Source organism: Hypanus sabinus, chromosome 2 (genome assembly GCF_030144855.1).
Source record: "Hypanus sabinus isolate sHypSab1 chromosome 2, sHypSab1.hap1, whole genome shotgun sequence".
Classification (NCBI taxonomy): Eukaryota; Metazoa; Chordata; class Chondrichthyes; order Myliobatiformes; family Dasyatidae; genus Hypanus; species Hypanus sabinus.
Genome location: NC_082707.1, coordinates 128,350,611 through 128,364,604, shown reverse-complemented (window position 1 = coordinate 128,364,604; position 13,994 = coordinate 128,350,611). Strand labels below are relative to the sequence as shown.

General features: G+C 41.5%; 1 protein-coding gene across 28 annotated transcripts in view; it reads left to right on the top strand.

The window, feature by feature from the left end:
• slc8a3 (solute carrier family 8 member 3) overlaps positions 1-13,994 on the top strand; it is a 485,451-nt gene that overhangs the window by 341,539 nt on the left and 129,918 nt on the right. For 6 of the 28 annotated variants that reach the window (XM_059954693.1, XM_059954714.1, XM_059954817.1 and 3 more), the window contains exon 2: positions 2,040-2,143. The exons of 7 other annotated variants lie outside the window; for them this stretch is intronic. In XM_059954693.1, coding sequence (XP_059810676.1) covers positions 2,040-2,143 — 104 coding nt within the window. 15 more of the 28 variants (XM_059954702.1, XM_059954719.1, XM_059954653.1 and 12 more) reach the window with 12 other exon arrangements.

The window sequence follows — 13,994 nt, the reverse complement described above, 5'->3', positions numbered from 1 at the left end:
CACAGGCTGCTGCTCTGGACGTGGATAGCGAGTTGATGTTTCAGTCCGAGAACCTCCTTCAGAATTAAGAAGGAAGGGGGAAGATGGCAGAATAAAAAGGTGGGGGAGGGGAATGAAGCAAAAATGAAAGTGATAGGTGAATCCAGGTGGATGGGAAAGATACAGGGCTGGGGAGGAAGGAATCTGACCAGAGAAGAGAGTGGACCATAGGAGAAAGGGACCCAGGAGGAAATAATAGGCAGGGAAGAAGAAGTAAAAGGTCAAGATTGGGGAATAAAAGAAGGGAGGGGGGTGGAAATTGGTTTACCAGAAGAAGAAATCGATGTTCATGCACAAGAGAAGGCCATGGACCAACGTGTCAGGATTGGAATGGGAATGGGAATTAAAATGTTCAGCCGCCAGGAAGTCCCGCTTGTGGCAGATGGTGCGGGGGTGCTCGATGAAGCGTCCACCAATTTTCAACGGGTCTCACCAATGTAGGGGAGGCTGCATCAGGAGCACCGGACACAATACATGACCCGCAGGTGAAGTGTTACCTCACCTGGAAGGACTGTTTGGGCCCTGAATGGTAGTGAGGGAGCTGGTGTAGGGGCAGGTGTAGCTGTTAGGCCGCTGGCAGGGACAAGTGCCGGGGAGACAAATGGACAAGGGAATCGCAGAGGGAAAAATCCTTGTGGAAAGCGAAGGGGGTAAAGATATGTTTTGTGGTAGGATCCCTTTGGATTCTACCACCGGTGCCTCACCTGGATTTGACTCCATCATCAGGTGTCATCTGCGCAGAGTCTGCAAATTCTCTAAGCAACCAGTGAGTTCCTTCTAGCTCCTGTTTCCTCCCCCACACCTCAAAGATGCACAGGCATGTTTATTGGCCAGTGTAATTAGTCACCAGTGCAGGTTCAGACGAAGGAGCAAAAGGGGAGTTGATGGGCATGTGTACGAGGAAGACATTGCAAGAGTATACTGGGAAATAAGGAGGGGAATGTGACTAATGGGATTGCTCCCCTGGGAGCTGGCATTGAGCAAACGGCCCTTTATGTGTCATTACAAATATAAACGGTGGTGCCTTTTAACATGAATAACTCAAGTTCTGAAAATCGAATTACCTCACAATCCGTGCAATCTACCAATAAATTAATAATTAGCAAACTGGGATCCATCACCTTTAGAAAGAAGATTAAGGTCTTTACAAAGTGGAAAAAGGCAGCAAACAAATTTGGTTGTCTGGTGGTTATGTTACTGGTTCAGCAAGCTAAACTCAATAAGTAATAGTCCTTATAATACGAATTTAATTCTCGTTATGGCAGTTGTTTGAACTTGGTTAGAACAATTGTATAAGTAAGCTGGTTCACTAAAATGAGAAGGGAAATGTTTACTTTTCTAGTCTACATCGGGCCCCAATCGCGCACCAAGTGGTCGTCTTCAGTTGTTTCCAAGGAGGTTTAGCAAGTGACCAGCAGTCAGATTTCAATGCCTATTGTCTGCCAGCCGAAGCTTGCCTAAACCTGGCCTAGAGTTTGACTTGCTGCATAAGGCTTTCAAAGCAAAGGACGTGACATTGAAAGGATGTCACGTGTGCTGGGATCCTGTCCTTTCAGCCGATCTTTGCATTGCCTATAGACGACACAGTGACCGGCATTCTTAACATGTCAGTTGCAGCCTGTCTGTTTTACATGTAGTGCAGCACAATTTCACCAGGATACTGCAGCAGTGAAGGCATTCTAAATAAAGACCCTATCTTTTAAAAAATGTGTTATATTGACTTCAGCATAGAAGAACTGAAGGGTTTGGCAGGTTACATGAGCTCTGTCTTTACCACTGCCTGTTAGGTACTGAGGGGTGGGGTGGGGATCAAGGTCCAAATGTAGCTTAACTCAGCCTCCTAATAGGCCAAGAAAATGGTGGCATGTGACACCACTATGGTTGCGCTACAGGCCCTTCACTAATCAGCAAGCAAGTTTGCAATTAAAAGTAAGTCGCATGTCTGACTGCAGTGGTTTTCGAGCAACCCATTGTACATTTTCTCTCTTATATCCTTACAGGAAAACCATAAGCGTTAAAATAAATGATGATGAGGAATACGAAAAGCAGGAACATTTCTTCATTGTGCTTGGTGAACCGAAATGGATGAAACGAGGAATATCAGGTGTGAGATCCTGAGACGTAACTGCTTTTTTTTTGAGAAAATCTATTACTTTTCCTCCTGTATTCCCGCTCTCACCCTGTTTCGGTCATCTATGCCTAGTGCTTTTTTTGGTTTCTCTCCCAGATCATGTGCACTGCATTTTCTCGGCCTGGTCTAGTATTTGCGTATAACATTTTGTTGCCGTAAACCATGCGATGGATACTGGGATTCCGAGGCAATGCACATGACTTCATTTTCCTGTATTCAGCTTAATCCTCTTGCTATTTTATTCATCATCTTTTTTTTGGGAAAAAATAATACATTACTTTAAAATTAGCATCTTGGAGGGATGCTTTCCAGGCAGTCAGTCATACATATTCATTATTAAGGACACAGCAGCCTCTTTGTTTGAGTGGCAAAGAATGTTTTTCAAATACATTTAGTGTGCGTGTGCGTCTGTGTGTATGTGTGTTTGTGTGTGAATAAGGCTGGAAAGAATGGGTCAACTCCAGCTGAATCCCAGGCACAAAGTAGCAACCAGTTTATTGTCTTCGGTTTGCTTCTATTAATCAAATGCATTTCTCCAGTTTATAAACCTTTAAGTTACTCCATTTATTTTGACGTATATTTATCCTGTCTCCGTCCTACCCATCCTGTCTCACATTCCAGCCCTCCTCTGTCACTGAGAGATGAGGGAAGTTAAGAGTTATTCTCTCTGGACCAGGGAAGATTAAGTGGTGGTTAAATGAGGTGCTGGAAATGATGAGGGGCTTTGGTGAGACACAGTGACTATTGGCAGGAGCACTTAAGGTGACTGAGACATAAGTGTCAAGTGGGAGATGATTTTTCTGTTCTAATAAAACTTAACAGGTGATGGACGCAGCTTTAATATAATTTTTGAAAGGGAAGTGCTTTAGTCTTGAAGAGGCAAAGCTTAAAGGGGTTTGGGAACAGAGGAGGTGAGTGGGACCAGCTGGCTTCAAAAAGCAACACAAATTCCCTCCATGAGCTGAGTACATCCTCATGCTGAGCATTTCCCAGTGACTATCAATGGGCCCTTCAAGTGACGTTGCTACAGAGCCGGGTGTGGTCTTAGATCCGTGTCCAGAGAGATTCCAGTCTAATTTGCCTCCATGCTTCACTTCCCTTTCTACATTTATAACTTGCTGATGTGATCCCTGGCCATGCTGTGACACAGAAACTTTAATACTATCTAGCATGAAGAGCTGATGTCACGGCACAGTTGCGATTCAAGGGGGCTCCATTAGTTTGCAGCTAGTGGTCAGTCACGAGGAATGGCTTGGGTCACTTATCTTGTTCAATTACCTTCCCATTTTACTGAGGTGTTATTTAAATAAATCACCTTGAGGGCTGATTTGTGAACTTGAGGGGGACCAAATCCTTGTGAGCAGATTTGCTGAGCTGTCAGAAAAGGTTTAAAATCGTATGGCAAAGGGATAGGAAACAGAGTGGTAGGTCAGAGGATGAGGCAGTTGGTGTACAAGTAGATGCAACACGTAGAGCGTTGGTGAGGACGGCTGGGCAATTTAAAGGGTAAAGTTGCAGTCGGTAGGATGGGTTGAAGTGTGTCCATGAGTCTATTTTAATGCAAGAGCTTTTTGAAGCAAGGACAATGAACTTAGAGCATGGACCTATGATGTTGTGACCATTATGGAACTTGGGTAGGAATGGCTGCTGGATGTTCTGGGGTTTAGATGTTTCAAAAGGGACAGGGGGGAGGTAAAAGAGTTGGGGGACTGGCATTGTCGGTTTCACAACTGCAGAAAGAGAGGATGTCATGGGTGGATTGTCTATTGAGTCAGTGTGGGTGGATATTAGAAACCGGAAAGGAGCAATCACACTATTGGGAGTGACACTGAGGAACAGATTGGGATGCAGATTTTCAAAAAGTGCCGAAATAACAAGGTTGTTGTCATAGGGGAGTTCAACTTCTTTAATATTGATTGGCACCTCCTTAGTCTAAAAGGATTGAAAGGGCGGAATTTGTTATGGGTGTCCAGGAGGATTCCTGACACTGTATGTAGACAGGCCGACTAGGGGAGAGGCCAAATTGCATTTGGTTCTAGATAATGAAACAAGTCATGTGTCAGATCTCTCAGTGGGAGCGCATTTCAGAGATAGTGACCACAAATATCTGACCTTTACTATAGCCTTGGAGAGGGATAAGATGAGACAGTATAAGAAAGTACTTAATTCGAGGAGGGAGAATTATAAAGGTATTAGACAGGAACTGGGATGTCTGCAGGGAAATCCACATGTGGAGATTATTTTGGAAGCATTTGCATGGGGTTCTGGATAGGTTTGGCCTAATGAGGCAGGAAATGATGGTAGGGTGAAGGAACCCTGGTAGACAAAAGATGTTGACCATCTAGTCAAGAGGAAGAAAGAAGTCTACTTAAGCTTTAGGAAACAAGGATCAGACAGAGCTCTAGAAAATTACGAAGTAGCCGGAAGGAGCTTGAGAATGGACCTTCAGAAGGTCAGGAGACATGGGATCCAGGGAAATTTGGCTATGGAGATACAGAATTGTCTTGCCCAGTAGAAGGCAGAGGAAGTAGTAGATGGAGTATATTCCGCTTGGAAGTCAGTAACCAGTAGTATTCTGCAGGGATCTTTTGTGGGACCTCTGCTCTATGCGATTGTTATAAATGACTTGGATGAGGAAGTCTAAGGCTGTTCAATAAGTATGCAGATGATGCAATGGTTTGTGAAGATGTGGATACTGTGGAGGGTTGTTGTAGGTTGCAAAGGGACATTGACAGGATGCAGAGCTGGGCTGAGGGGTGGCAGATGGAGTTCAACCCAGAAAAATATGAAATGATTTATTTTGGAAGGTCGAGTTTGAAGGCGGAATAGAGGGTAAATGGTAGATTTCTTGGCAGCGTGAAGGAAAAGAGGGTCCTAGGGTTCACGTCAATAAATCCCCCAAAGTTGCCATGCAAGTTGATAGGGTCACGAAGAGGGTGAATGGTATGTTGGCCTTCAGTAGTTGAAGATTTGAGTTCAAGAATCGTGAAGTAATGTGGCAGTTCTATAAACCCTGGTTAGACTGCACTTGGAATATTGTCCTATGAAGATAGGTTGAGCAAGCTAGGGCTTTTCTCTTTGGAGCGAAGGAAAATGGAAGGTGACAATAGAGGTGTTCAAGGTGATAAGAAGCATAAGTAGAGAAGATAGCCAGAGACTTTTTCCCAGGGTGGGATGGATAGTACAAGGAGGCATAGTTTTAAGGTGATTGGAAGGAAGTATAGGGGGAAAGTCAAAGGTAAGTTCTTTACACAGGGAGTGCTGGTTGCGTAAAACGACCAGCTAGGGTTGGTAAAAGAGAGGGATTTAAGATAGAAACATGGATGATAGAAAATCAGAGTGTTTTGTAGGAGGAAATGATTAGATTGGGCTTACAGTGGGTTATCATGAGTTGAAGAGCCTGTACAGTGCTGTAATGTTCTATGCTCAATATTATTCTGTGCATGATGTGAGTAGGTCCCAAATCCATTCCTAACATAATCTTAGATTATGAGTTTGCACAGAATGTCTTTCATATTTTATGATGATTGATGTGGTCATACCCACTCATTGTTGATGGGGAAAACAATTATTTGAATGGACTGTGCAGAGATATATGAAAATGAAAACCAGACACTATAAGTCATTTTAAACGAAACTTTTCGCCTGATAGAACAATAGAAATGGTGTTCGATTAGACAACTCAGATCAATATTAAAGTCCCATATTACTTTTGCTCAGTTTAATACTGTTTACCTCTTAACTTTAAACATGACATACACAATTTTGAGCTGTGGCTTATGAATCATTTATTATTTCTCTTTCCTTCCTTCTCCCAATTAATAAAACAAGGTGGCCTTCCTGTCTGGGATTCAGTTGGGTGACACTTTAAGCTTACGTAATGCTGAGTAGTAAATACAAAGTGGATGCTGTTCCTTTAAGCATACTTTTCCTCTATGCCTGTGATATGTTTAGCCATACTGTCCTTTCTGTTGACGTGTTTGCTCTTCTTCTGCTGCCCTGCATACTGAATGACCAGCTGTGTTGTACTTTGCTTTGGTTTGGTTTAAGAAGCATGCCGGTAAAGCTGTGTGACTCATCGTGACAAGCCATCAGCAAAGTGGAGGCTCTGCAGGTTTGGCAAAGCAATGGTATCATTCACATGAATGGCACAAACCGGATTCAGCTCCACCATCCTTAACCTCTTCTCCCTTAGTAGCTTTGGCTGAAAGATGGTTGGCAAAGTTACGAAGTGGAAGGAGCTGTTGATACATTTGCGAAGACTGGAAAGCAACATATAAAATGTTAAGCATAGAAAGTAAAAATGGTTTTGTTCCCTCTTATGGCATCTGTTATTGGAGAAAGTAACACATGTTGGAACAATTTGATGGTGGGGTTGGGCAGGGGTGAGTAGTAGACTCTAGAGTGAGCGCAGTCTTCCTGTTTCACAAGAGCAAGGGTCAGAAACCACTGGCGTTACGAAAGAAGTACAGTGTTGGCATTTTAAGAAGTGTATATAAAATGGAGGCTTGAAGGCGTTCTTGCTGCATTTAGTGCCTTCTGATAAACAGTTGATAAGGACACCTCATGGACAGGCAAAGGTACCTCAACCAGGCATTCACCTCAGAATGGAACAGATTTGTGTTTTCACTTGAAATGAACTAATTAGTCCAGCATGAGCCACTTGTATCTAACTCACAAGTTAGATACAGCTATACAAATGTGGACTATTTAGTCAGTCTCATATTTACAATGAATACGGAATCAGAACTAGAAGCCTTCTCCCCAATCCCAATGTACACCCTGTTCTCCACTATTTTCCCACCCCTACCCATTACCCCCACAGTTCCATAGCAAGTTAAGATCCTGGGAAACTTATTTAAGGTAATAAAGACTCTGGAGGGGAAATAATTCCATTTCAAGTCTCTCAAGCAAACAAAACCTCTTTCAGAAGGGTATATTTATTTTTTGGCCATGTTCCAATATTAAGTACTTTGATACTTAATATATGTTGCTGATTTTTTTTATGATTACTAGGAATTTAAATGTAAGTTAGTATATTTTAATGGAGTGGGGTTTAATTCAACAGATAGTTTATTTTAAAATTGTTTCACAGAAATTAATCTATGTTATTAAAATGAAGCACTGCAGTTGAGTTGTCTTCCCCAAGTTGTCAGTAGAATTGTTCACATAGCAGGTAACTTAACCCAGATTATTACAATTATTTTAAATTAGATGCCAAGGAGAACTTCTTGCTACCTTCTCCCTTCATCAAAAATATGATTAAAAGAGGTTATAAATTATTACAAGATAGGATGTGCATCAGTGCAAAAACTACCTAGCACTGTTAGTGGGGCTCCTGTTGTGTACATTTTATATTGGGTTGCTAGAAATCCGGTCTGTGTACATTGAACTCAATGGATACTGTTGACTTCCCATGGTTTTCTTTTTGGCTCATTACATAATCCCAGTGCTCAGCAACTGTTGGCATAAGGAGCATTTCCAAAAAAGAATAAACAATATCAAAAAGAATGTGGGAATAGCTGATGTGGAGCAGAACCCAGATGTTGCTTCATTGTGGGACTCAAGATCCAATTTTTGTTAGAGTGATTGGAATTAATGATTGAACTTCCAGTCTGAGAGAGAGAAAAAAATGATCCATTTGAAAATCCTGCCTTAAAACAAGGTCCCAAAGTGTTGGACAACATTTCCTTCCCCCTTGTACGTAAATATTCTGATCAAGTCAAATTTGTCGCAAAAGTACATTGAAGCCAGTGTACTCCCTGTTTGGCGATGTGATGTAATTTGCATTTCATCGCACCTTATTTCACTTTATTCTCCAAATTTGTAACTCTGAAGTTCAGTGAATATTGTACTTTCTGATCTGCCAGCCACTCTGAATGAGGCACATCATGTTAAGAGCATTGCAATGATTGACATCTATCTGCTCTCTTCATGTTGCATTATGTTGTTAATGCAAGCACAGTGTGCTGACCAACAAATGCATCAATAGTCTTAACCACTATATCCCATTAAAGGCCATCTGTGGATTCAAACTGTGAACTCGTATGTAAAATAAAAATGCTGCAGACACCGGACAACATCTATCGAGAGCGATAAACAGAGTTCCGAACAAATGTATACAGATCCTCTCCATACAATTTCTACTTTTCTTCACGCTATAATGTCATCATTCTCACCCTCGTTAATGTTTTTGTTAGTTTCCAAAGACCCCAAAACTCTCGCTAACTGCCACTGGTCCTTTCCACTCCTCGACACTGCAAGTTATCTGGATTAGCTTCCAGTCTACCAAGGACTCAATTTTAAACTTCTCTTTCTCATGGCGGGGACTCCTCTGTGGCAGGGGTTCCCAACTTGGGTCACGGACCCCTTGCTTTATGGCACATAAAAGGTTGGAATGCTCTATGGATTTATCCTTCTTGTTTTCCCATAATTTCAGACAGACTCCTGGGAGCTCTGTATTCCTCCAAATGTGCATATCCACCATTAAGCACCTGACTCCGATTTTCTGGATTTCCCTCCCCCTATCTCTTCCCCTTTAAGGCACTATGCCGCCTTCCTTTTCTATTCATTATGCAGGGCATCACTGGCATTTAATGCCTATTCCTAAATGTCATTTTAAAGATTGATGTCATGGAGTGACTCTGGAATTTCTTTATTCCACCAGAAAAAAAATTGTAATTCAGACCTTTTTGTTACAAAATCTCTCAGAATCTGTGGTCATCATTGCTAAGACTAGTTGTTGTACCCAAATTGTTAATACAGATTAAAATTTCAAAGCTGCCATAGTGAGATTTGAACTTAAGTCTCTGGATTGTTAGTCCAGTTATTTGCACTTGACCACTTGTAACTATCATCCCCATACTTTCTTAAAATCAATAGTAGGAATAAATCTATCAAATCTTTGCTGTATCTACAAACAGTAAATAAGGAGAGCAAAACGGCATACATTTTTGAAGCTTCACCAAATCCCTGTACATAACTTCCTTACACTTGTAACCCAACCTCCATAAAAAGAAGCTTAATATCTAACCTAAAGTCATAAAATTGTAATGCATGGAAACAGGCCCTTCAACCTAACTTTCCGCATAAGTCTACAAAATATAATTCATGCTCAAGAAGCCCACATTCCACTTCATTGTATTCCAGTGAGCAACTATTAAGTTGAAGTGCCTCAGGTGAGGCTCAAATTGGATGTCCCAGACCTCGATCAGGATATTGCATAATGACATAAGGTAAACGTATTTCTCTCTGATTCCTATCCTTAAGACATATTTTTGGATCATCCAATAAAGTACATCTTGGTGTATGCTCTGCAAAAGCCACAAAATGGATCAAAACATGAGATATTTCATATCAGGGAGATGAAATGAGTCAAGAGTGATTGCTGACTGCAGACCACCCACTCTGTTGCAATGAAGGATGCCTCTATTCTTTCTGAGATTTGATCCTTTTCCTCTCTTTCTCCACAGCTCTCTTGTTGGCACAGCCGGGTAAGCAGATCTTTCCTGATTTTTCTAATTTGCCATTTTTTTTGTAACCTATGCTACGTGTATGTACATGGAGATCTATAATGGAGAGAAAAATTCCAGCAGGACGGTGGGAAGATCAAAGTAGAGAGTTTCTAGAAACATGGGTTTGTTGATGGAACTGAATGTCAGAGGAGTAATTTAAGAGCCCTGGTTGCTGCCAGAGTTTGCCGTGTTGTTGTGTAATGGAACTTAACAGCCACATCATCTCCAGTGTTCCAATTGTACTTGCCGTCTGTGAACTCTCAGCAGAGGTACACCAGCTTGAAATATAGTCACTTCCTCACCTTCTGCTGTTTGGTATAGTAAGATTAAATTAAAGAGATTGGTAAACGAATCCTCTTTTTGTAAAGTTTCTTTTGCTGCCTTTCACAATTGAAATCTCCCTCTGAGAGAGGGAAGCAGTGTGCTGTTTGATGCTGCTGTGCTCTGAGAGGTTTAGGAGCTCCAAGGCTGGGACTGCCCAGTCTCCTCTCAACTATCTGCATAGTTTCTTCTTCTTTAGTTGGCATGGTGACAAGACCTAGGCAGGAGACCTCACACAACTATCAGTGTTGTTTTGTGATCAGTTTTCAGAAGCCGAGCTCCATGGGTTAAAACAGGGAACATAATAATGGATAAATGATGGAAAGGCCATTTAAAACAACTTTTAGAACAGAGGTTCCCAACCTGCGGTCTATGGACCACTCGGTTAATGGTAGATGTCCATGGCATAAAAGAGGTTTGGAACCCTTGCTTTAAAAGCATAAATTAATTACTCATTAATTGGCCTACTGCAGTAATTGCACTGATTACCTACAGCTGGCTGAATGGTGGATGCCCCTATCCAGCCGGTACAGGTGTAACGTTAAACTTCCTTTGTAATTAAACAAACTCATTCTTGGAGCAATATGATCCAAAGTGTCAATATTACAGTTTCTTCAGGGACAGTCCTTTATTTTCATTATTTATTTCTTGAAATCATTTCTGAGGGCACATTGGTTCAACAGTTACAATATTAATTCTAGGCTCATTAACTGCTATTTGGGTAGGACTACAAACTAAAATGGCATCCGTAGCATCCCACATTTTAAAACCAAAATGTTGTAAAACCATCTTGAGATCTTTCCTTGCGTTTCCTGGACAATCGAGCTCCATTTGTATTTTTCTCTCGCCAAATTTTTTATCATTAATTCTTTCCAACCATGATGAAAATTGAGAAGTGGCTGGAAAAAGCCTTGATAAAATAGTCAAAATGCTGTTTTGTTCAGGTCATACCTTACTGAATGGTGCAGTGAATGAAGCTTTATGCTAGTATTGTTATGTACCGGTACTTGTTTTTGTGCACGTGTTACACAGTTCAGAGTAGCTTCACTCCTGCATGAAATGGAATGTGGATTACAAATTACAGCAGGAGATAGAAAAGGTGTGTACGAAAGGCCATGTATGATAATCGTTGGGGATTTTAATATGAAAGTGGATTGGGAAAACCAGGTCAGTACTGGACCTCAAGAAAGAGAATTTGTAGAATGTCTAAGGGATGGCTTTTTAAGAACAGCTTGTTGTTGAGCCCACTAGGGGATCAGCTGTGCTAGACTAGGTGTTGTGCAATGATCTGGAGGTGATAAGAGAGCTTAAGGTTAAGGAACCCTTAGGGAACAGTGATCACAATATGATCAAGTTCACATTGAAATTTGAGAGGGAAAAAATGAAATCCAATGTGTTGGTATTTCAGTGGAATAAAGGAAATTACAACGCATGAGAGGGGAACTGGCTGAACTTGACTGGAAAGGGACATTTGCCGGAAGGACAGCAGAGCAGCAATGGCTGGAGTTTCTGCAAAAAATGAGGGAAGTGCAAGACAGATATATTCCAAATTAGTAGAAATTTTTGAAGGGAAGAAGGACACTACTGTGGCTGATAAGTGAAGTCAGAGCCAAAGTAAAAGCAAATGAGAGGGCATACAAAGAAGCCAGAGCTAGTGTGAAGATAGAGGATTAGGAAGCATTTAAAAACTTGCAGAAGGAAACTAAGAAGGTCATTAGGAAGGAAAAGATTAATTATGAAAGGAAGCTGGTGACTAATATCAAAGAAGATATTAAAAACTTTTAAAAGTATATAAATGGTAAAAGAGAGTTGAGGGTAGATATAGGACCAATACAAAATGACGCTGCAGATATTGTAATGAGAGATGCAGAGATGGCAGAGGAACTGAATGCGTATTTTGCGTCAGCCTTCACAGTGGAAGATGTCTGCAGTATACCAAATATTCATGAGTGTCAGGGAAGTGAAGTTTGTGCAGTGAAAATTACGACTGGGAAGGTGCTCAGGAAGCTTAATGGTCTGAGGGTGAATAAATCTCCTGGATCTGATGGAATGTGCCCTCGGGTTCTGAAGGAAGTAGCTGGAGAGATTGCGGAGGCATTAACGATGATCTTTCAAGAATCAATAGATTCTGACAATGTACCGCATGACTGAAAAATTGCAAATGCTACTCCGCTATTTAAGAAGGGTGGGAAGCAGTAGAAAGGAAACTATAGACCTGTTAGCCAGATATCAGTGATTGGGAAGTTTTGGAATTGATTGTTAGGATGAGATTATGGAGTACCTGGAGGCACCTGACAAGATAGGCCAAAGCCAGCATGGTTTCCTGAAAGGAAAATCCTGCCTGACAAACCTACTGCAATTCTTTGAGGAAATTATAAGCAGGGTAGACAAAGGAGTTGTTGTAGATGTGGTGTACTTGGATTTTCAGAAGGCCTTTGACAAGGTGCTGCACATGAGGCTGCTTAGCAAGATAAGAGCCCATGGAATTACAGGGAGGTTACTAGCATGGGTAGAGCACTGACTGGTTGGCAGAAAACAGAGAGTGGGAATAAAAGTATCTTATTCTGACTGGCTGCTGGTTACCAGTGGAGTTCCATAGGGGTCGGTGTTGGGACCACTGCTTTTTATGATGTAGTCAATGTTTTGGACAACAGTATTAATGGATTTGTGACTAAATTTGCCAATGATACAAAGATAGGTGGAGGAGCGGGTAGTGTTGAGGAAACAGAGAGCCTGCGGAGAGACTTAGATAGTTTAGAGGAATGGGCAAAGAAGTGGCAAATGAAATACAATGTTGGAAAATGTATTGTCATGCACTTTGGTGGAAGAAATAAACAGGCAGACTATTATTTATATGGAGAGAAAATTCAAAATGCAGAGAAGCAAAGGGACCTGGGAGTCTTTGCAAGATACCCTAAATGTTAACCTCCAGGTTGAGTCGGCTGTGAAGAAGGCGAATGCAATGTTGGCATTCATTTCTAAAGGAAAAGAATATAAGAGCAGGGATGTGATGTTGAGACTCTATAACACACTCATGAGACCACACTTGGAGTATTGTGTGCAGTTTTGGGCTTCTTATTTTAGAAAGGATAAACTGACATTGGAGAGGGTTCAGAGAAGATTCCAGGAATGAAAGGGTTACTGTTTGAGGAACATCTGGCAGCTCTTGGGCTGTATTCCCTGGAGTTCAGGAGAATGAGGGGGGATCTCATAGAAACATTCCGAATGTTAAAAGGCATGAACAGATTAGATATGGCAAAGTTATTCCCCATGGTAGGGGATTCTAGGACAAGAGGGCATGACTTCAGAATTGAAGGATGTCCATTTAGAACAGAGGCAGAGAAATTACTTTAGTCAGAGGGTGGTAAATCTGTGGAATTTGTTGCCACAAGCAGCTGTGGAGGCCAAGTCATTGGGTGTATTTAAGGCAGAGATAGATAGGTTCTTGATTAGTCAGGGCATCAAAGGGTATGGGGTGAAGTAGGGGAGTAGGGATGACTGAAAGAATTTGATCAGCCCATGATTAAATGGCGGAGCAGACTCGGTGGGCCTAATGGCCGCCTCCTACTCCTATATCTTCTGGTCTTATTTAGCGGAAGGCTCATTTCAAATCAATATTTTTTTCTGTGTTGATACCTACATTAGAAGCTCTCTAAAAGCCAGCAACACTCAAACTACCAGTCGATTCAATAAAATGGATTGAGATTTCTTGTTTGATGGTGGAGAAACAGGCAGAGCATCAGTTCTAGCAGTTTGTATGATCGGCTTCAGGGGCCCTCCGAAACACGGGAGACTTAATTACAAAATAAAGGACCAGTCATTTAAAATGGAGGTGGAGGAAATCTCTCATCATGGAGTCTCTGAAATACTTTACCCCAGAGAGTTGTGGGGGCTAGTTTACTGGAAATATTTAAGTTGGAGGTAGATAAATCTATAAAAGATCAGAAAGTAGCAGACTGTTGGGAAATGAGGGGCTGATACCAGCGTTG